General features: G+C 40.0%; 1 protein-coding gene across 1 annotated transcript in view; it reads left to right on the forward strand.

The window, feature by feature from the left end:
- The first annotated feature begins 28 nt into the window (after nt 1–28).
- LOC103109256 (gametocyte-specific factor 1-like) overlaps nt 29–23618 on the forward strand; it is a 28033-nt gene continuing 4443 nt past the window's right edge. The window contains exons 1-6 of the mRNA XM_007518300.2: nt 29–93; nt 1855–1952; nt 3007–3127; nt 3275–3376; nt 4271–4337; nt 5439–5509. Coding sequence (XP_007518362.1) covers nt 1860–1952; nt 3007–3127; nt 3275–3376; nt 4271–4337; nt 5439–5509 — 454 coding nt within the window. The 5' untranslated portion in view covers nt 29–93; nt 1855–1859. The remainder of the gene's footprint in view (nt 94–1854; nt 1953–3006; nt 3128–3274; nt 3377–4270; nt 4338–5438; nt 5510–23618) is intronic.

Consider the following 23618-nt stretch of genomic DNA (forward strand, 5'->3'; position numbering starts at 1 on the left):
TTTCCTCAAATTTCACTGTTTGCCTTACAGACTGTCTTCCTCTTCACATGACAATTCCCTTTGGACTCTTGAGAGATACTGTTCAAGTATAAGGTAGGTCTCAAGTGCCTATAGACTACAGTTACATGCCAAGTTTGAAATACTCTTGCCACATCTAGTAAGTATTAAACCAAATGACCTAGAGTATAATCCAGATCTCCCTACTTGGAATATTCAACTATCAATAATTAGATGATTCAAGGTAGCCAATTTGAAGCACTCCTTATTAACCCCATCTTTATTGGTTTGATCAGACTTCATACTCTCCTAGATTTATGATTGGAATAAGAGATTGTGTTATCAAAAGATCCCAACTGTATACTAAAGTTATTTTTCCATCATTTCTAAGACTCTAAAGACAAATGAATACAATATTGAGTTATACTGCAATCTTTATTTCCCACAGACCAAATTCACTTCATACCAACTGCTCATGGCTCTGATATTATCAGTAACATGCAGTGTAAGCTTTAAAGAACCACTCTAGCTTGTGTTCCTGAAATATAACAGAATCTAAATCCCTGAGCTTAATTACTTAAATGCCCTCAGGAAAAGTTGACATTTAACATTGTCTCAGTGCCCTTTGTCTGTGCCCTAGGCATGATGTAAAGCATAATTCAAATGAGCTATTCTAGGTACTTTTCTATCCTTTACTGCTTATACCAGTCTGCCTTGATCTTTTTCCCCCTATTAGACTAGACTGTCTCTGCTTCACAAAAACTCAACTGTAGATGTTGCCTGGGAACTTGAGAGTCCTTGAAATGAATGTCTGCTATGAAAACTAAAGATAGCTAGCCATAAGAGAAAGTAGACCACCTATTGGCACTAAAATATAACAGCTTTGAGATAGTTTATTTTTGGTTCTAGGAGTCTTTAAAAGCTAATACTGACAACTTTGGACAGTTTTCAGACTAGAATTCTCATATAGTTATAAAGTAGCTTGAGCTTGAATTGGTACTACTATTCATTCTTCCTATCCCCTCTCCCCAAAAGTGACTATGCTGACCTGCAGGTAGCATCCCTTTCTAGAAAAAAACTTTAATTTAAATAAACTTGGAGAAGAGGTGGAAGGTAACAATGTTGAATAATACAGAAACCAGTTGTCTGGGTCCTGCTTTTTTTAATTCTCAAGGTTATGGTATTCAGCTTTGTCTTACCCTAGTGCTGTGAATTTTCTAAGGAACCTATCTATTTGATACTCTATTAGAGGAAAGAAAGAAAATTTTTATAAAACCTAGACAAATTATATAAACGGTTAATTTTTGGTCTTTGAGGCATATGTGTGATGTATTTGTCCTGTCATCTAACCAACTATGCTATTTTTACTTATGCAAAATTTTCATGGTAAGATTTGGGAGGGGAAAATAAATACATAAATTACACTCTCCTGAGAAAAGGACATAAGCCTATATCAAGACTTCCTGGCTGTAGGCCTATATATCAACTCAGTTTATCAGAGCACAGAACTTACATGTCTAAAACCCAGAAGCCACAGATTCAATTCCTAGTGCCACTTTATGCCATAACTGAGCAGTGTTCCTGTCTCTTTCTCTCAAAATAAACAAATCAATAAATAAATCTTTTTAAAGTCTATCTAGGGGTCCAGTTGAACACACATGCACAAGAGCCTCTGTGCAAGTTCCTGGTCCCCACCTGCAGAAGTGGAAGTTTCACGAGCAGTGAAACAGTGCAGGTGTTTCTCTCTCTCTCCCTCTATAGCTCTCTCTTCCCTCTCAATTTCTCTATCAACCAAAAAAAGAACATATAACTTTAATGTCAAATTTTTCTTTGTCAACCCCTGATTCCTGCCATTAGGCCTCATGGATCCAGAAGTTTTAGAAGTATGTCCTTATGACCCAAACCACAGGATGCCAGCCAGCAGATTACAGTACCACCTGGCATCATGTAAAAAGGTAAATTTTATGGATTACTGTTATGTCACTGGAGGGAGGAAAATAAGCTGAGAATATATAGAAAGTCAAAAACTTATACAGAGGTGGTGAGAAGTCTGTATAGTTGTACTCCTCTTACCCTATGGTCTTATCAATATTTCCATTTTGTAAATGAATTTTTTTAAAAGTTTAAGTCAAAAACTTTGAAAAGAACAAGCAGAAATTTGGTTTTGTTATTGTGGCTGCTGCCAGGGATTCCCTGGGGCTTTATGACTGTGTGGTTGCACAGCTCCCAGTAGATCCTTTGTTTTCTTTTTTTTCCAAATGTAGGAAGAGATAGTGGGTAAGAGGAGGAGAGACACTGCAGAACTGCTCCACTGCTTGTGAATCTTCCCTTTTTTGTGGTGTTCCCATGTGGTGGCTGGAGACTTGAACCCAAGTCCTCGCACATGGTAACGTGAGAGCTCTATCTCCCAGCACTTAGCAGTCTTTAAATATATATATTGGGTCCAGGTGATGGCACATCTGGTTAAGCACACATAGTAATAAGAGCAAGGATCTGGGTTTGAGCCTTCACACCCCACCTGCAGGGTGTCACTTAACAAGCACTGAAGCAGGTCTACAGATGTCTGTCTTTGTCTCTCCTTCTATAACACCCCTCCTCTCTCAATTTCTCTGTCCTATTAATAAAACGGAAAAAAGTGGCCACCAGGAGCAGTGGATTTGTAGTGCCAGCACTGAGCCCCAAGTGTGTGTGTGTGTGTGTGTGTGTGTGTAGTTACTGGATAGAGACAAAGAAAATTTGAGTGGGGGGGATAAGGAGAGGGAGACAGACAGACACCTGCAGCCCTGCTTCACCACTTACAAAGCTTTCCCCCTGCAGGCGGGGACCAGGGGCTGGAACCTTGGTCCTTGTGCACTATAAAATGAGCACATAACTAGATATGCACTGCCTAGCCCCACACCTGGCAGTTCTTAATGTTGGAACATGTTATTTCTTCAGCATTTACAGAACAGAATGGAGAGTAGAATACAGGTGAAATCTACTAGCCGTTTAATAACTTTTTCCTTTTAGAAAAATCCAAAGATAGCTAAAAAGATGGCTAACTGCAAATACAATGCTTGTCATGTGGTTCCAATCAAAAGACTCAAGGAACATGAGGCTAATTGTGTCAACAGAACTGCTGTAGATGATGGTGAGTATTTTGTTTGTGGGGTTGGTAAGTGGTATCAGGTTCTATTGCCCTGCCACTGCCCTTCATAATTATGGAAGACTTAACCAAAATAGAGGAAAACAAAGTTTCTACTTCTGATTGTATAACTTCTGATCTGCTTGGTTTCAGAGCCATTTAATCTCCCAAAGGTTACTCCTCCAAGCTCAGAACTGAATGAACAATCTACTAATACTACCAGTGAGGTTCCTGACCATGATGCCTGGAACATAGGTGAGCATGTGTGAAACAGTTAACAGTCATAAAGGAAGGGCTGAACCCCAATCTTTCATAGTTAGTGTAAACTGGAGGCCTGAACAACTAAATCTCGATGTTCCCACAAAATCTGGAGAATTTCTTCCACCTCAGGAAAGGCAATCAATAAAAAGAAGTTTACATAAGATATAAATTCACTTACAGTAGTTCAGAGATTCTTAACAATACCCAGTCACCTCCTGTAGAAAAAAAAAATTACTGAATCTGAAATGTTAGCATTCATCCTATCCTTTTTTTTTTTTTTTTTTTTTCAAAGATACAGCATGGAGACCTCGCTAGCTTTTCATTCTGACCTAGATTCAACTCTATGCTCTGGCCTAAGGGAAATTACTTCTCAAACACATCTTCCACCTCTTTAAAAGGAGTAGTACCTACCTTGTAAGGTGAATTAGCATTAGCTAAAGATGTATGTCTGTGTTGGAGCCATACAAACTCCTTGAAGAGATAGCATCCAAATAGTGTTAATATCACTGTTTAGCATGGAGAAAGCTTCCCTGTACACAGTCCCAGTGCAAGTATTTAATGGCGGTGATGACTCAACTGCACAAGCTCTTTTCATCTTGTGACTATCACCTTCCACACCTGGCTTCCCAAGCTGTCACTGAAAGGATAGAGAAGAGGCAGCTGGGAACCATCCACTCACCCCAGAAGAAAATGCTTCCTTCCATTCACATTCTGTTAGTGAAAATCAATCATGTGATCACACCGAAATGAAAGGGAGGTGAAACTGTCATTCCTGGCAGAGCAGTTGTTTCCCAGCAACTATGGGAGACTCAAAATTTGCAGCCAGCTAGCCTTTTCCGCAACAATATAAAAATGGCCAAGTACTTACTGTCACTTCTTCCTTTCCAGATAACTTACATCATTGTCCTTCATTTGTTCTTAAGACATTTGCTCCAAAAATGCTGGTTTGTGAAAGGTAAGATAAATCCTCTTTGAAAAATTACTGGAATAGAGGTCAGAATACCTCTAAATCTAGTTCTTAGAGCTAGATGGTCATTGGCAGGGAAGACACCTAAACTTTAACTTGTTTGTTTTGATCATCAAGGTGCCTGCATGACTCTAGCACTGTTTCCTGGTGGCTGGTTTTTGCTTGTTTTTTGTTTTGTTTTGTTGTTTTTTCATAGAGACAGAAATAAAGAGGAAATAAAGAGAAAATAAAGGGAAAGACACCTGCACTTTGGGATGGGAGAGGATGGTTCAGGTCCTGGAACATGATAGAAATGGAGGTTGAATTGTTATGTGGAAAACTGGGGAATGTTACACTTGTACAAAATATTGCATTTTACTATTGACAGTAAACCTTAATTCCCCAATAAAGAATTTTTTTAAAAGACAGCTGCAACACTGTTCCATCATGCATGAAGCTTTCTCACCACCACCCCCAACACACACCCCTACAAGTGGGAACCAGGGACTTGAACCCTGGCCCTCATGGATGGTAAAATGTGCAAATGCCACCTGATTCCTAACTATAAATTTTAAGAGTTTTACTCATGTGCTCTGTGTACTTTTTTTTTTCCTCAAGGGTTATTGCTAGGGCTCAGTGCCTGCTCCTGGAGGCTATTTTTTCCCTTTTGTTGCCCTTGTTGTTTATCGTGGTGGTTTATTATTATTGTTGTTGTTATTGCTGTCATCGTTGGATAGGACAGAGAGAAATCGAGAGAGGACAGGAAGACGGGGAGAGATCTACACCTGTAGACCTGCTTCACCGCTTGTAAAGCGTCCACTTCAGGATGAACCAACACCCAATCCCTTGAAATTTTTTTTTCAGTTGATCCAGGGAAGTAGCTCAGGAACAGTGTGTGTGTGAGGTTCTGGGTTCAATCCCCAACATCTTTTAAAAAATCATAAAGCAAAATTCTCAAACAAGCTTGAAGAGTACATCCAAAAGCTAAAGGACTCATCGATATGGTTGCCTACCACATATACACCGGGAAGGGAAGGTGCAGGGGAACTGGATAACGAGGCTAATTCTCTAGTTTCCAACTAACTTTCTCCTTTTGGTCAACTCCTACAGTGACCTGAGGGACATTAAAAAAGAGACTATGGATGACAAATTTCCTAGCAATGATAAATACTGGAGAAAAGGTAAGATATTTTTTTTGTTTTTGAGGTCATTTTTCCCGATTCAGGGTCCACACACACACATGTAACTTCACCACTGATGGGCCAACATTTTTATTCAGACAGAGACAGAGACAGGGAGAGACACCAGGGTACTAGAGCTTCCCCCAGCTCCATAACACCTCCCATGTGCTGCCAGGGCTCAAACCTGGGCTCCAACTCATGATGAGCCACCTCTCTGGGATAAGACTAACTTTAAAAAACATACTTATTGGGAGTCAGGCGGTGGCACAGCTGGTTAAGCACATGTGGTGCGAAGCGCAAGGACCAGTGGAAGGATCCTGGTTCAAGCCCCGGGCTCCCCGCCTGCAGGGGAGTCGCTTCACAGGCGGTGAAGCAGGTCTGCAGGTATCTGTCTTTCTCTCCCCCTCTCTGTCTTCCCCTCCTCTCTCCATTTCTCTCTGTCCTATCCAGCAACAATGACATCAATAACTACAACAATGTTAAAACAATAAGGGCAACAGAAGGGAAAATAAATACAAAATAAAAATAAATTTAAAATTTTTTTTTAAAAACATACTTATTAGAGGAAGAAAGAACGAAAGCATCACTCTGACATGTGTGATACTGGGCACCAAACTCAGGATTTCATGCTTGCAAGCTGGGCACTCCACCCACTGTACTCTTCCTGGGCCACAAGACAGTCATATTTTTAGTTAACATATTTCAACTATGTTCATAGTTACATGTTCATAGTTAACATATGAGAGCAGCAGTGGAAACCAGCATCACTATTACATTCTAAATCTTAACCTCATAGGCAAACCTTAAAAAGGTAGCCAAAACCTATTTCCTGACTTATTAAACAATATGTGAATCAGACAGCATCTCATGGAGTAAGAAAGGTCCTGTCATGAATGCAGGGGAAGTACTAGTGGCATTAAATCGGTCTCTGGAGAAACAGTTGTCTAGCATTCTGCCTGAAATGCTACTAACACACATTGAGCTTATGTCTAAAAAAAGGAAAAAAAGGTTCAACCCCACCCCACCCCCAGAATTCCATGTGCTGGAGTAGTGTTCTGGGTTCTCTTTTCATGTGAAACTCTCTCATAGAAAGTAAGTGCTTTTTAAACTTGAATAATTACTATCAGCAGCTGAGAGTAGACCCTAGGATGACTTGGTGTGTGTGAGGCTCTATCCCTCGAACTGCACATGTTGTGGGAGAGCTGGGCTCCAAATTCTCTCACTAAATATTTTTTTAATTTTTTTATTATCTTTATTTATTGGATAAAGACAGAAAATGAGAGGAAGGGGAGACAGAGACAGAAAGAAACAGAAAGATACCTGCAAGCCTGTTTTACCACTTGCAAAGCTTTCCTCCTGCAGGTGGGGGCCAGGAGCTCGAACCTGGGTCCTTGTGCATTGCGATATGTGCGCTCAACCAGGTGCGCTACCGCCCGGCCCCTAAATAAATAGTTTTAACTTGCTGTCAAAGCAATACTAACTTGATGCTCTTTTTATCCACAGGTCAGAAAAACTGATGAAGTTATGAAGTGAAGAGCCAGCAGATAAATTATAAATTATTAAACCTTAAAAAATAAAAAAGAAAGAAAAACTTGGGAGAACTCTGTCACATTCTAAAGTACAACTCATCACGGTTAACATCTAAACATGTTTTTATTTATTTAAATAAAAGAATATTTTTTCTTACAGCAAGTTTCGTGCACTTTTCTTTTAACTCTCGTTTTTCTATCTGCACGGCTTAGAGGGCTTATTGGTAGGAGAAAGACAATCACTATAGTGCTATTCCTTATTAGGCTCCTTATGCTTCTGGTGTCTGTCCTCACCCTTTTTTCACTCAATCTTTCACCTCTGTGGTGGGGTAAAGGGGAGGAGGGGAAGGGAGAGGCTTCACTGAGAACAGTGGAATAACACAGACAAAAAGCCCCAACAAAGCCCTGATGGCAAAAAAAAAAAAAAAAAAATTGAGTCAGGAGGTCATTTGACAGCATCACATATTGGCTAACAAGGCCCTGGGCACATCCCCCAGTATTACATTAAAAAAATAAGTAAATAAGAGGTTGAATAGTGGCATCTGGTTAAGCACACACATTACCAAGCACAAGGTCCTAGGGTTAAGCCCCTGCTCCTCAGCTGCAGGGGGGAAGCTTCACAAGCAGTGAAACAAATACTGCAGGTGTCTATCTTTCTCCCTATCTATCTACTCTTCTCTCTCGATTTCTCTGTCCACTAGGTGCAGCAGATGCATCATCATGCAAGCACTGAGTCCCAGCGAGAACCCTGGTAACAAAAAAATAAAGGCCTGCAAAATAGCTCACCAGGATAGTGTGCCTATTTTGCCATGTGTACTAGCCAGATTCTAGCCTGGCCTCTACTGCACTGGAAAGCATTTTGTTAGTGTGGTATCTCTCCCTCCCTCTGTCTCTATCTGAAAAAATCAAGAGTGGTAAAGCACCAGTGATGACAAAAAAAAAAAATGGTCAAAGTATGGCTTTGAGGTTTTTCTAGCTTTCTGATTGGCTAAGTTATATTTAGATGTATAATTGAGAGAAGTTATATTCAGGTGACTTTCTAGATACTTTTCAAATGATCTTTCGTTTTTCAGTTAAAGTAGGAAACAGAAGAAAAACTAGACACTTGGTATCTAGCACGCCCTAGATTACTTCATGCAAAGGAAACCTACTGACTTTCTCCCTTAGATTAACAAAATATAAACAAGATTTACTCTTATCTCTTGACTAAAACTTTGCACATATTTTGAATTTTTTAAATTACATTTTGGTATACTAACACTAGACTATATAAAAACAAAAGAATGTTTCCCAGGGGGAAAAAAAAACCAAAAAGATAAAAATGTCTTCCTTTATTACAATTTAGCTATATGGAATCTTCTCCTCAAAGGCCACACAGACTTAATTGGGGTGACCACATAGTGCTTCCTCCAAACCAAGATATTCTTGAGCATGAAAGGGGAATAATAATTATCCCAGACAAACCAGGCTGCTCACCATAGTGGTAAGGAATAAAACATTAGTTGTGTCAGTCAAAAAAGAAAGTGGTTCTTCTTTCAGCCACCAGGTTCAGATGCTACTGTGATGCCAACTGGACTTCCCTGGGCAGACAACCCCACCAATATGTCCTGGAGCTCTGCTTCCCCAGAGCCCCACCCCACTAGGGAAAGAGAGAGACAGGCTGGGAGTATGGATGGACCTGTCAACACCCATGTTCAGTGGGGAAGCAATTACAGAAGCCAGACCTTCCACCTTCTGCACTCCATAATGTCCCTTGGTCCATTCATACTCCGGCATAAAAGTGTTTTTATATAATCATTATACTACCTCCCCAAACCAAGATAAAGAGTAGGAAATAGTGATAAATAGGAAAGCAAGCACAGGTGGCACAAAGCGCAAGGACCGACATAAGGATCCCAGTTGGAGTCCCCGGCTCCCCCACATGTAGGGGAGTCACTTCACAAGTGGTGAAGCAGGTCTGCAGATGTCTTTCTCTGCCCTGTCTTCCCCTCCTCTCTCCATTTCTCTCTCTCCTACCCAATGACAACAACATCAATAGAAACAACAATAAAATAACAAGGTTAACAAAAGGGAATAAATTAAAATAAATAAAAAATGAAAAGAATAGGAAAGCTATCAGGGGAGGGGATGGGATATGGAGTTCTGGTGGTGGGAAAAAAGAAAAAGAAAAAAGAAAATGGGTGCCAGATCTTTTCACATTTCAATTTACAAAGTTTTGAGCCCTTAAAAAAGGCAGTAGATGAAGTAGATGAAGAGAAGATGTGCAGATCAGAAGTCAGCAGGAGAGACGTGAAGATGCCTCACACTTCCAATCTTAAAGTTAGCAAAAGGACCAGAAGTCACAGAGTATGGGTGCCTGGAAAAAAAATGAAAAAGACATGAAAACAGATTCTCCCCTAGAAATTCTGGAGTCTCCCGAAGGAACACTACTGACACCTCAATTTAGAAATCTTGATCTCTGAAAAGGCAAGAAAGGAAGATGCTACAAGTGCCAAGCTTGGTTCCATATTCATTATCACCACCACTGCCAACATCGTCACTGAAACCATCTCTAGTACCAAAGGGCTTTACAAGAAGGCCCTCAGTGGCTGGACAGTGGTGTACCTAATTAAGCTAACAGCTACTATGCACAAGAACCTGAGTTCAAGCCCCCAGTCCTCACCTGCAGAGGGAAAACTTGATGAGTGGTCAAGTAGTGCAGCAGGTGTCTGTCTTTATCCCTCTCTATCTCCCCCTTCCACCTCAGTTTCTGTCTCTATCTAATAAATAAATAAAATATTTTTAAATAAATTCAAAAAATGAAAAATAATATCCTGACACTGTGATGTGAACAGGTACAATGTCCACTCTCCCCCAGCCAAGAATGCCCAAGCTTTGCTAAGGGATAGGCAGACTGTGCTCTTGTCATCTCTCTTGTGCCCACTATTATTTAACCCTGAACACTGCAGAACACCTAGTCCAGGAAAGATACTAATCTTCCTAATATGTTGGCCAGATGACTTATAGATACCCACCACCAGTCTCCACTAGCTTCTGTTTAGTCTGACCTGTGTGTCTGATTTAGCTAACCACACTTGGGACCAGCACCACTTTTTACAAACAATGGATACCATAGTTCTAAAACAGGAAATGATAACTATATAATACATACCAAGGAGGAGCCCTAGGTGGTCTGAAAGGAAAATACCAGCAGAAGGTAAGTTAGGAATGCTGGGGGGAAGGGGCAGACAGGCTGGTGGTGGTGCACCCAGTTAAACGCATATATTACCAAGTACCCGGACCTGTGTTAGAGCCCCACTCCCCATCTATTGGGGGGGGGCGTGTCACAAGTAGTGAAGCAGGTCTGGAGGTGTCTATCTTTCTCACCCTCTATCTCTCCATCCTCTCTTAATTTCTTTCTGTCCTATCTAATAAAGATTAGAAGGTATAAAAGAAAGGGAGAAAGGGACAGGGGAGGGAGGGAGGGAGGGAGGAAGGAAGGAAGGAAGGAAGGAAGGAAGGGAGGGAGGGAAAAAGAAAATAGAAATGGTACAGAGGGCTGGGGAGACAGCATAATAGTCAGGCAAAGGCTTTCATGATACTGAGGCTCTTGAGGTTCAATCCCCAGCACTCAGATCGGAGTAGTGCTTCCGGGATGTCTGTATGTCTCTCTGTCTCTCTACCTTTCTCTCAATTTCTCTCATTAAAATAAATATATTATTTTTAAAAGAAGTGATAAAATATGAACGTCCTGGGAGTCAGGCGGTAGCGCAACAGGTTAAGAGCACGTGGCGCAAAACACAAGGACTAGAGTAAGGATCCCGGTTCGATCCCCCAGCTCCCCACCTGCAGGGGAGATGCTTCACAGGCGGTGAAGCAGATCTGCAGGTGTCAAAAAAAAAAAAGAAAGAAATGAATGTCCTTTGATTCCACATATGATGACAACCAAGTGATTACACAATTTAAAATATTATTGAACAGTACCATAACACAAAAAGAAAACATCACTTTTTGACTTCCAATACAGCAACTGACAATTTGAAGACCAAATAATCATAAAAAAAAAAAAAGGCAGTTGTCTCTGTCTGCCTAGATTCCTCTATGTCCCAACTATTTCTCCATGTTCCCCTAATCTTATGTCTCCACTGAAGCCCCTTTCATGGTGATTTTACTGTTAGCACCCCTAAAGATGCTTTAGGAGTAGGTGGGGAGGTGGTGGAGTACAGGACTTGTCTGTGCTGAGTCATAGCTTTGACCCCTCAACCACATTATGTTGGAGCAGTACTCCGACTCCTTCCTTAACCACAATCCCATCCCTTCTTAAGGAAGAAATATTTACTTTTTTTTGTTTTTTTAATATTTATTTATTCCCTTTTGTTGCCCTTGTTGTTTTTATTGTTATAGTTATTATTGTTGTTGTTATTGATATTGTTGTTGTTTGATAGGACCTAGAGAAATGGAGAGAGAACGATAAGACAGAGAGGAGGAGAGAAAGACAGACAGCTACAGACCTGTTTCACCGCCTGTGAAACGACTCCCCTGCAGGTGGGGAGTTGGGGGCTCGAACCAGGATCCTTCCAACGGTCCTTGTGCTTTGTGCCATGTGTGCTTAACCCACTGCGCTACCGCCCAACTCCCTACTTTTTTTTTTTAACCAAAGCATTGCTCAGCTCTAGCTTATGATGATGTTAGGAATTGAACCTAGCACCTTTGGTGCTTCTGGCATGAAAGTGTTTTTTCTTTAATATTTATTTATTCCCTTTTGTTGCCCTTTTTTATTGTTGTAGTTATTACTGTTGTCATTATTGATGTCGTCACTGTTAGAACAGAGAGAAATGGAGAGAGGAGGGGAAGACAGAGAGGGGGAGAGAAAGATAGACACCTGCAGACCTGCTTCACCGGTGAAGCGACTGCCCTGCAGGTGGGGAGACAGGGGCTCGAACTGGGATCCTTATGCTGGTCCTTGCATTTTGCACCACCTGTGCTTAACCCAATGCGCTACCGCCCAACTCCCAAGTGTTTTTATATAATCATTATACTGCCTCCCCAAACCAAGGAACAAATCTTTAAAAAGTAATAAGATGCCTTAGGAGAGACACAATCTAAACTAAGTACTCTAAGTACTAGTCACATGCCCACAAAATAATCAAAGTTGCTAAATGTGGAAAGTCTATACTTTATAGGTATGGTGGGGATTAAAAGGGACTCTGTTCTTAGATAAATATTTACACTAGAATAAATCAACCTTTCAAAGGTCTTGGTAACCAGAGTCACTCATCTTCAACTAAAAGTCCTATCAAGACCATTATATTTATATAACAGTAATAAGACTTTCCAGCTATGAAGTTTCTCCTTAAAAATGAGGCTTAAGGGTTTCCACCCTTCCATTCACATTATGAGATGCAGAAGAAAATTGCTATGGCCCATTACTCATGTCCCAGAAAAATACCGAAACATATTCCATTGGTTCCACATCTTTATCCTATTGTTGGTCCATATTTTATGGGCTTTGATTGTACAAGCTTTCCAAGCAGCTGTGGTATAAAACAGAGAAAGTAAAAAAAAAAGAAAAGATAGTTTTTTTCCCACAAATTCTTTTACAAGATAGATAATGTCTCACAGTTGCTGTTGCTTCTGACAAAATATACCTATATTCTCAAATCAAAAGATCAAGTATCTACTGTTTGCAGCACTACATTAAGAACTGCCATGATTGTAGTCCAGTCTGAGGGAACAGTGCTGTCCACCATAGTATATAGCAATGGTTCCTAAACTTTAGTAGGTGTCAAAATCACTTGGAGAACTTGTTCAAACACAGAATGTAGTGTTTCTGGCCCAGTATCTGATTCAGTAGGTCTGTAGTATAGCAGGGGAATTTGTATTTTCTCAAGTTCCCAAGTGAATCTGCTACTGCTAGTCTGGGGACTGCACTTTGAGGAATACCGATATGACACACAGTTCAAGTTCTGGGAAGCAAAGAGGATGGGAATGTCCGGCAAGAAAATGTAAGGACTTGTTGTACCACTCTTATCCTATGGTTTTTGTCAGTGTTTCCTTTTTATAAATGAATTTTTTTTTAATTCGTCCATGGGCTTAAACATTTGACATCCCTTATAGTAAAATTGGGAAAATGGCGTATTTGAGTTGTAGAATAATTCCATCCAAGAACAGTCCCTTACACAAATTTTAGTTGGTAATTTTATTTATTTATTTATTTGCCTCTAGTCATTGGGGCTCGGTGCTAACACTACAAATCCACCACTTCTGGCAGCCATTTTTTTCCTTTTTATTTTATTCACTAAAACAGAGAGAAATTGAGAGGGAGGGGAGATAGAGAAGGAGAGAGAAAGATAGACACCTGGAGACCTGCTTTGCCACTTGTGAAGCATCCCCACTGCAGGTGGGAAGTGGGGCTTGAACCCTGGTCCTTGCATGGGTCCTTGCACTTACCCAGGTAAACTACCACCTGCCCCCATTGGTAAAATTTTCTTAGCATAACCACCATTCTACCATCTTTTCATTAAACTTTTTATTTAAGAAGTTCTATTTTCTTAACTATTTTGCTCAATAAGCATTGTCAAAACAATACTAACAATGGTTCAACTTACAATTTCTATCTTAGATTCCAGCACCAAAAAAATGTGAGGGGTTATTTGTTGTTGGCTCCTAGGCAAAGGAAATGGTTAGAAGTTACCGAAAAACACAGCGAGTATCTTTCTCAAGTGCACTGGTTAACTATTACAAACTGTAGATTACAGAACATATATACATACTTATTTATACTAGGACACAGAATGAAGTTAAAGTATAGAGCAGTAAACAAACAAACATTTGAATGTTTTTTTCCATTCATCCTGTATTTCTGGAGCTGAGTATCAGCTATTCTTGGCAAACTCCCATTTGCATCTTTTTTTAAATATTTATTTATTCCCTTTTGTTGCCCTTGTTGTTTTATTGTTGTACTTATTATTGTTGTTATTGTTAATGCCATCGTTGTTGGATAGGACAGAGAGAAATAGAGAGAAAAGGGGAAGACAGAGAGGGGGAGAGAAAGATAAGACACCTGCAGACAGGCTTTACTGCTCATGAAACGACCCCCCTGCAGGTGGGGAGTCAGGGGCTCAAACTGGGATCCTTATGCCAGTCCTTGTGCTTTGTGCCACCTGTGCTTAACCCACTGCGCTACCACCCGACTCCCTTGCATCTCCTTTTTTTAAACAAAAATTTATTTTCATTGGATCCCTAGTGGGAGAACCTTTTCCTACCACTTTGGCTGAGATTTGTAACCAGTCTCAGTTTTCACCCTACTCTAAAGCAGTAATTCCCAATCTCCCCTTGTCAATATTACTCCACAATTTATTAAAGAATGTTGCTCTCTCACTTTGAAATATTTTACAACTGCACTTATTTTGAGTAATTTTCCTATTTGTCATTACACTTAACTGCCTATGAGAAGTTATAGTTAAGGGGGTGTGCGGTGGCACACCATGTTAAGTGCACATAGTACAAAGCACAAGAACCCAGGCAAGGATCCCTTTTTGAGCCCCCGGCTCCTCAACTGCAGGAGGGTCACTTCACAAGTGGTGAAGCAGGTCTGCAGGTGTCTATCTTTCTTCCTCTCTGTCTTCCCCACTCGTCTCAATTTCTTTCTGTCCTACCCAATAAAAATGGGGAAAATGGCTGCTAGGAGCAGTAGATTCACAGTTCAGGCACTAAGCCCCAGCAATAAGCCTGGAGGCAAAAAAAAAGTTATATTTAGATGAAAATAACAAAACTCTGCCCCACACCTATGAACATCTAATCTTTGACAAAGGTGCCCAAATAGGGAAAAGAGAGTCTCTTCAACAAATGGTTCTGGAAAAATTGGGTTGAAAGATGCAGAAGAATGAAACTGAACCACTAATATTTCACCAAACACAAGAGTAAATTCCAAATGAATCGAGGACTTGGATTAGACCAGAAACTATCGAATACTTAGAGGAAAATATTGGCAGAACTCTTTTCCATCTAAATTTTAAAGGCATCTTCATCTGATACAAACCCAATTACAAAGAAGACCAAAACAAAAATAAACCAACGGGACTATATCAAATTAAAATGCACAGCAGAAGAAATCACTACCGGGGAGCAGATGATGGTGCACCTGGTTAAACACTCACATTACCATGCACAAGGACCCAGGTTCAAGCCTCTGCTCCCCCACCTGCAGGGGGGAAAGCTTCACGAGTGATGAAGCATGGCTGCAGGTGTCTCTGTCTCTCTCCCTATCTCTCCCTCCTCCCCTCTCAATTGCTCTCTGTCTCTATCCAATAATAAATAAATAAAAATGTTTAAAAAAAAGGAAAGAAATTACTACCCAAACAAAAAAAGATCACTTACAGAATGGGAGAAGATCTTTACATGCCATACATCAGACAAGAGGCTAATAACCAAAGTATATAAAGAGTTCACCAAACTCAGCAACAAAAAAGCAAATGATCCCATCCAAAAATGGGAAGAGGACATGAACAGAATGTTCACCAAAGAAGAGATCCACAATGCCAACAAACATATGAGGAGATGCTCCAAGTCATTGATGGTCAAGGAAATGCAAATAAAGACAACAATGAGATACCACTTTACTCCTGCAAGAATGTCATGCATCAGAAAATATAGCAGCAACAAATGCTGGAGAGGTTGTGGGAACAAAGGAACCCTCCTGCACTGCTGGTGGGGGTGTAAACTGGTCCAACCCCTATGGAGAGAATTCTAGAGAACTCTCAGAAGACTAGAAGTGGACCTACCCTATGACCCTGCAATTCCCCTCCTAGGGATATATCCCAATCAATCAAACAAAACCATTTAAAAGGATTTGTGTATACCTATGTTCATAGCGGCACAATTTGTAATAGCTAAAACCTGGAAGCAACCCAGGTGTCCGACACAGATGAGTGGCTGAGAAAGTTGTGGTATATATACACAATAGAATACTACTCAACTATTAAAAATTATGAAGTCACCTTCTTCACCTCATATTGGATGGAGCTTGAACAAATCATGTTAAGTGAGATCAGCCAGAAAGAGAAGGAAGAATATTGGGGCCAAGTGGTGGCACCCCTGGTTGAGCTCACATGTTACAGTACACAAAGGGACCCAGGTTGGAGCCCCCAGTCCCCACCTGCAGGGGGAATGCTTTGCAAGTGATAAAGTAGTGTTGCAGGTGTCTCTCCTTCTCTCCCTCTCTATCACCCCCTCCCCTCTTGATTTCTGGCTGTCTCTACCCAGTAAATAAAATAAAGATAATAAAAAAAAAATTTAAGAGTATTTAATGATCTCACTCACAGACAGAAGTTGAAAAATAAGAACAGAAAAGGAAAACACTAGGCAGACCTGGACTGGAGTTGGTGTATTGCACCAAAGTAAAAGACTGTGGGGTGGGAGGGGAGGATTCAGGTCATGAAACATGATGGCAGAGGAGGACCTAGAAGGGCTTTAATTGTCATGTGGAAAACTGGGAAATGTTACGCATGTACAGACTATTGTATTTTACTATCAACTGTAAACCATTAATCCCCCAATAAAGGAATTAAAAAATAATAAATAATAAAATATTAATATGTGTTTACAAAGCCGAACTTGGACTGGGTTTGGTGTATTGCACCAAAGGTAAGGACTTTAGGGTGGTGGTGGGGGTTCAGGTCCCAGAACATAATGTCAGAGGACCTAGAGGTGGAAACACGATGTTATGTGGAGAACTGAGAAATGTTATACATTTACAAACTACTGTATTTTATTTGTTGTTAACTGTATTTTATTGACTGTAAGCCATTAATCCCCCCAATAAAAAAAAGAACAAAACTCAGTATGAAAAATTCAGCCCAGAGGCAAATCAATATTTTTAGTAAATAAATATTTAATAAATAAAACTTCTGATGGGCAAAAGTTTATGCTTGATTAAGCTTTCTTACACATTAAAAGTCTCTAAAGAATCTCAATCCTTAAAATTGAGAAAATTCAGACTGGGGAGATAGCATCATATATCTGCAAACAGATTCCCATGCTTGATGCTCTCAGGTCCCAGGTTCAATCCCCAGCACTATCCCCAGTTATACCAGAGCTGAGGAGTGTCTCTCTAATTAAAACAAATAATTTTTTTAAAAACTGAGAAAACTCATTTTCTAACAGATTTTTTAATACCTACAGTATAGATCTTTTTATTCATTACCCCAGTCTATTTTCATACAAAAATATTCACTATAAAAATATAATCTATAATTTGAAGATAGGGGCCTGATGGTGGCACACCTGGTTAAGCATACACATTATAATTTGAGGATAAATGCCAGCAAATCCACAAGTAGAGCCAGCAAGGGTTAGATTTAGTTTTGGATATTAATTCCACTAGCTCCGAGAGTGACCCTGCCATGATCTCTCATTGTGGCTCCCCCCCCCTTCTTTCTTTCTTTTCAAATATATTCAACATGGCTGGAAAACCAATCTGAAAGAAAGCTCAGCAGGACCTCAGATAAAGCATGAACTTTATGGGTTGGAAAGGAATGAACAAAGCATGTAAGAAGAGAAAGAATAGATGTGTGGTGCATTTTAAAATCTGCTCTGCAAGGTGTGTGTGTGTGAGAGAGAGAGAGAGAGAGAGAGAGAAAGGGAGAGAAAGAGAGAGATGGGCTGGTTCACTAGTGCTAAATGGAACAGGTTGTGTGTGTGTGTGTGTGTGTGTGTGTGTGTGTGTGTGTGTGTGTGTGTGTGTGTGTGTGTTTGGTGTGCTGGTTCACTAGTGCTAAATGGAACAGTTTTATCCTTGAGGCTTTCCTCACCCTTATAAAGCATTACTAAATGCAGATGAAGCTTGACTCGGGATTCTGATTTGGTACCCACTCCTCATCTTCTCAAGCCTTTAACTCTTCCACTGAAATTTCAATCTGCAGGTATGTGAATGACAAGTATTTGAAGAATCATGGTAACAGTGTCAACAGTTCCACACGATTACTGAAGCTGAAAAAGAAAAAACAACCACATTTGAGGGGGGTCAAACGGTAGCTCAGCAGGTTAAGCACACGTGGTGCAAAACACAAGAACTGGTGTAGAAATGAGAAGCACTGGGAGGCGGAGCTACGAGCAGCAGATCGCTTTCTCTCCTCTCCTCTCCTCTCCTGGATCAACTAGGAATACCAAAGGAGACCACCTGGACCGAAACAAGACAGGACTAGAATGACCACAGAAACCCAGTAAATCACCCGTGAGTACAAACACGCGTGGCTGGTGACAGAGAGGAGAGAGGGGCCTAAGGAGAGATTAAGTGACTGCTAACAGTTCGACAGTTTGTCAGTGGAGACACCACCTCCAGTCTGCTCCACCAACAAGGGGACAGCTGAAGGGAGGAAAGGACTCCCCAGAGACTCACCAAGTACAACTCTGAGTCTCCATTGCTACTACTCTCAGAATCTGGAGCAGCAACAGGGAGGGACACCAGGGTACACCAGGGTACAGAGATCTAACCGGGAAACTCAGGAGAAGACCTATACCTCGGTGGCATAGCTGAAGGGCTGTGAAAGTCTCTTTGCATAACCACTGGATTATCTCTGCCACACCCTGCTTTATCTCTTGGTCAGGAGTCATTGATTAAGCCAAGAAGCCTATTGATAGTTTAAAAGCCCTCAGGCTACCATAGCCTACAAGGGAAAAAAAAAAAAAGGCTTTTACACCACTTAACTCCAACTCAGGGATTGAAAAAACTGTTAACTTATATAAAATGGTTAAAACAACAAGAAAAAATAATGGAGACTCGAACCAGGACAAGAGTCCAGCTAAAAGTCCTCCAGAGGGCGAAGCACAAAACAACGAGTTCAACATCCAAACATTAGCTAAGGAAATAATAACAGGAGTAAAGAATTTGAAAAAATTGTAATCAGAACTGCAGGAACAACAAATGAGAATATGGAAGAAAATTCTAATAATCTCATGGTTATTAGAGAGCTGAAGGCTGAAATTGCTGAGCTAAGAAGGCAACTAGCTGAACAAGCTAAAACAGTATCAGAGCAGGGCAACAAAATAGATGAACTCCAGAAAGCAGTAGAGGGCAGAGAGAATAGAATCAATGAGGCTAAAGACAGAATTAGCAAGATTGAGGATGAATTAGAGACAACTAAAAAAGAAGTAAGAGATCTCAAAAAGAGATTAAGAGATGCTGAAAACAATAACAGAGTCCTATGGGATGACTTCAAAAGAAACAATATACGCATTATTGGCTTACCAGAGGAAGAAAGAGAAGGGGAGGAAGAAAGCGTTCTCCAGGCCATAATAGCTGAAAATTTCTCTAGTCTAGACAACACCAAAGACATAAAGATTCAAGAAGCCCAGAGGGTCCCAAACAGAATTAACACAGACCTAAAGACACCAAGACATGTCATACTTAGATTGGAAAGGAATAAGGATAAAGAAAGGATCCTCAAGGCTGCAAGAGAAAAACAAAGAGTCACCTACAAAGGAAAACCCATAAGATTAGCAGCAGACTTCTCCATACAAACACTACAGGCCAGAAGAGAATGGCAAGATATCTATCGAGTGCTCAATGAGAAAGGCTTTCAGCCAAGAATACTATATCCTGCTAGACTGTCATTCAGACTAGATGGAAGCATCAAAACAAGCAACAGTTGAAGGAAGCAACCATCACCAAGCCTGCCTTGAAAGAAGTTCTGAAAGGTTTCCTATAAACAACCAGACCACCACAAATAGAACATATATCAAAACACTCTAAAACTCTACACGAATGGCGTTAAAATATCTTCAATCTTTGATATCAATAAATGTGAATGGCCTGAATTCACCTATTAAAAGACACAGAGTAGGAAGATGGATCAGAAAACACAACCCAACAATATGTTGTCTACAGGAAACTCACCTAACGCAATAAGACAAACACAGACTTAAAGTGAAAGGATGGAAAACTATCATTCAAGCCAATGGCCCACAAAAAAGGGCAGGAACAGCTATTCTCATATCTGACATGATAGACTTTAAAATAGATAAGATTAAAAAAGATAGGAATGGACACTACTTAATGCTCAGAGGATCAGTCAATCAAGAGGACTTAACAATTATTAATATCTATGCACCCAATGAGAAGCCATCTAAATACATCAAACTTCTACTGAAAGAGCTACAGCAATATATTAACAGTAACACAATCATAGTAGGGGACTTCAACACCCCACTCTCTCAACTTGACAGATCATCCAGGCAGAAAATCAATAAAGACATAAGGGAGCTAAATGAAGAGATAGATAAACTAGAACTATTGGACATTTTCAGAGTCATTCATCCCAAGAAACTGGAATACACATTTTACTCAAATCCACATGGATCATTCTCAAGGATAGACCATATGTTAGGCCACAAAGACAGCATCAGCCTATTCAAGAGCACTGAAATCATCCCAAGCATCTTCTCAGACCACAGTGTAATTAAACTAACACTTAACAATCAACAAAAGATTAGTAACAGTCCCAAAATGTGGAAGCTCAACAGTACACTTCTTAACAACTTCTGGGTCAAAGAGGAAATCAAGGAAGAAATCAAAATGTTTCGAGAGTTCAATGAAAATGAAGACACAAGCTATCAAAATATTTGGGACACAGCTAAAGCAGTCCTAAGAGGGAAGTTCATAGCTATACAAGCACACATTAGGAAACAAGAAAAGGCACAAATAAACAGCCTGATTGCACATCTTAAAGACCTAGAAGAAGAACAACAAAGGAACCCTAAAGCAACCAGAAGGACAGAAATTACTAAAGTTAGGGCAGAAATAAATAACATTGAGAATAGGAAAACCATACAAAAGATCAATGAAAGTAAATGTTGGTTCTTCGAAAGAATAAACAAAATCGACAAACCTTTAGCCAGACTCACAAAACAAAAAAGGGAGAAGACCCAAATAAATCGGATAGTAAATGAAAGAGGAGATATCACAACAGACACTGCAGAAATTCAACATATCATGCGAGGCTTCTATGAACAACTATATGCCACCAAGCTAGAGAACCTGGAAGAAATGGACCATTTCCTAGATACCTACCAACTTCCAAAACTAAGTAAAGAGGAAGTGGATAACATGAACAGGCCCATCACAACTAATGAAATTGAAACAGTTATCAAAAATTTTCCCAAAAATAAAAGTCCTGGACCAGATGGTTTTACAAATGAATTCTACAAAACTTTCAAAGAAGAACTAATACCTCTACTTTTAAAAGTCTTCCAGAAGATTGAAGACACTGGAATACTCCCTGCCAGCTTCTATGAAGCCAACATCACCCTGATACCAAAAGCAGACAGGGACACAACCAAAAAAAAAAACTACAGACCAATATCTCTGATGAACATAGATGCAAAAATATTGAACAAAATTCTAGCCAACCGGATACAGCAGTATATCAAAAAAATTGTTCATCATGACCAAGTGGGGTTTATCCCAGGCATGCAAGGTTGGTTTAATATACGTAAATCAATGTGATCCACCACATCAACAAAAGCAAGACCAAAAACCACATGGTCATATCAATAGATGCAGAGAAAGCCTTTGACAAAATACAACATCCCTTTATGATCAAAACACTACAAAAAATAGGAATAGATGGAAAATTCCTGAAGATAGTGGAGTCTATATATAGCAAACCTACAGCCAACATCATACTCAATGGTGAAAAACTGGAAGCATTTCCCCTCAGATCAGGTACTAGACAGGACTTCCCACTATCACCATTACTATTCAACATAGTGTTGGAAGTTCTTGCCATAGCAATCAGGCAGGAGCAAGGAATTAAAGGCATACAGATTGGAAGAGAAGAAGTCAAACTCTCCTTATTTGCAGATGACATGATAGTATACATGGAAAAACCTAAGGAATCTAGCAAGAAGCTTTTGGAAATCATCAGGCAATACAGTAATGTATCAGGCTATAAAATTAACATTCAAAAGTCAGTGGCATTCCTCTATGCAAACACTAAGTTAGAAGAAATTGAAATCCAGAAATCAGTTCCTTTTTCTATAGCAACAAAAACAATAAAATATCTAGGAATAAACCTAACCAAAGAAGTGAAAGACTTGTACACTGAAAATTATGAGTCGCTACTCAAAGAAATTGAAAAAGACACAAAGAAGTGGAAAGATATTCCATGCTCATGGATTGGAAGAATTAACATCATCAAAATGAATATATTACCCAGAGCCATCTACAAATTTAATGCTATCCCCATCAAGATCCCAAGCACATTTTTTAGGAGAATAGAACAAATGCTACAAATGTTTATCTGGAACCAGAAAAGACCTAGAATTGCCAAAACAATCTTGAGAAAAAAGAACAGAACCGGAGGCATCACACTGCCAGATCTCAAACTATATTATAGGGCCATTGTCATCAAAACTGCTTGGTACTGGAACATGAACAGACACACTGACCAGTGGAATAGAATTGAGAGCCCAGAAATGAGGCCCCACACCTATGGACATCTAATCTTTGACAAAGGGGCCCAGACTATTATATGGGGGAAGCAGAGTCTCTTCAACAAATGGTGTTGGAAACAATGGGTTGAAACATGCAGAAGAATGAAGCTGAATCACTGTATTTCACCAAATACAAAAGTAAATTCCAAGTGGATCAAGGACTTGGATGTTAGACCAGAAACTATCAGATACTTAGAGGAAAATATTGGCAGAACTTTTTTCCACATAAATTTTAAAGACATTTTCAATGAAACAAATCCAATTACAAGGAAGACTAAGGCAAGTATAAACCTATGGGACTACATCAAATTAAAAAGCTTCTTCACAACAAAAGAAACCACTACCCAAATCAAGAGACCCCTCACAGAATGGGAGAAGATCTTTACATGCCATACATCAGATAAGAGTTTAATAACCAACATATATAAAGAGCTTACCAGACTCAACAACAAGACAACAAATAACCCCATCCAAAAATGGGGGGAGGAATTGGACAGAATATTCACCACAGAAGAGATCCAAAAGGCCGAGAAACACATGAAAAAATGCTCCAAGTCTCTGATTATCAGAGAAATGCAAATCAAGACAACAATGAGATATCACTTCACCCCTGTGAGAATGTCACACATCAGAAAAGGTAACAGCAGCAAATGCTGGAGAGGGTGTGGGGTCAAAGGAACCCTCCTGCACTGCTGGTGGGAATGTCAATTGGTCCAACCTCTGTGGAGAACAGTCTGGAGAACTCTCAGAAGGCTAGAAATGGACCTACCCTATGACCCTGCAATTCCCCTCCTGGGGATATATCCTAAGGAACCCAACACATCCATCCAAAAAGATCTGTGTACACATATGTTCTTGGCAGCACAATTTGTAATAGCCAAAACCTGGAAACAACCCAGGTGTCCAACAACAGATGAGTGGCTGAGCAAGTTGTGGTATATATACACAATGGAATACTACTCAGCTGTAAAAAATGGTGACTTTACCGTTTTCAGCCGATCTTGGATGGACCTTGAAAAAATCATGTTGAGTGAAATAAGTCAGAAACAGAAGGATGAATATGGGATGATCTCACTCTCAGGCCGAAGTTGAAAAACAAGATTAGAAAA

The sequence above is a fragment of the Erinaceus europaeus genome, chromosome 7 (assembly GCF_950295315.1).
Source record: "Erinaceus europaeus chromosome 7, mEriEur2.1, whole genome shotgun sequence".
NCBI classification, from domain to species: Eukaryota; Metazoa; Chordata; class Mammalia; order Eulipotyphla; family Erinaceidae; genus Erinaceus; species Erinaceus europaeus.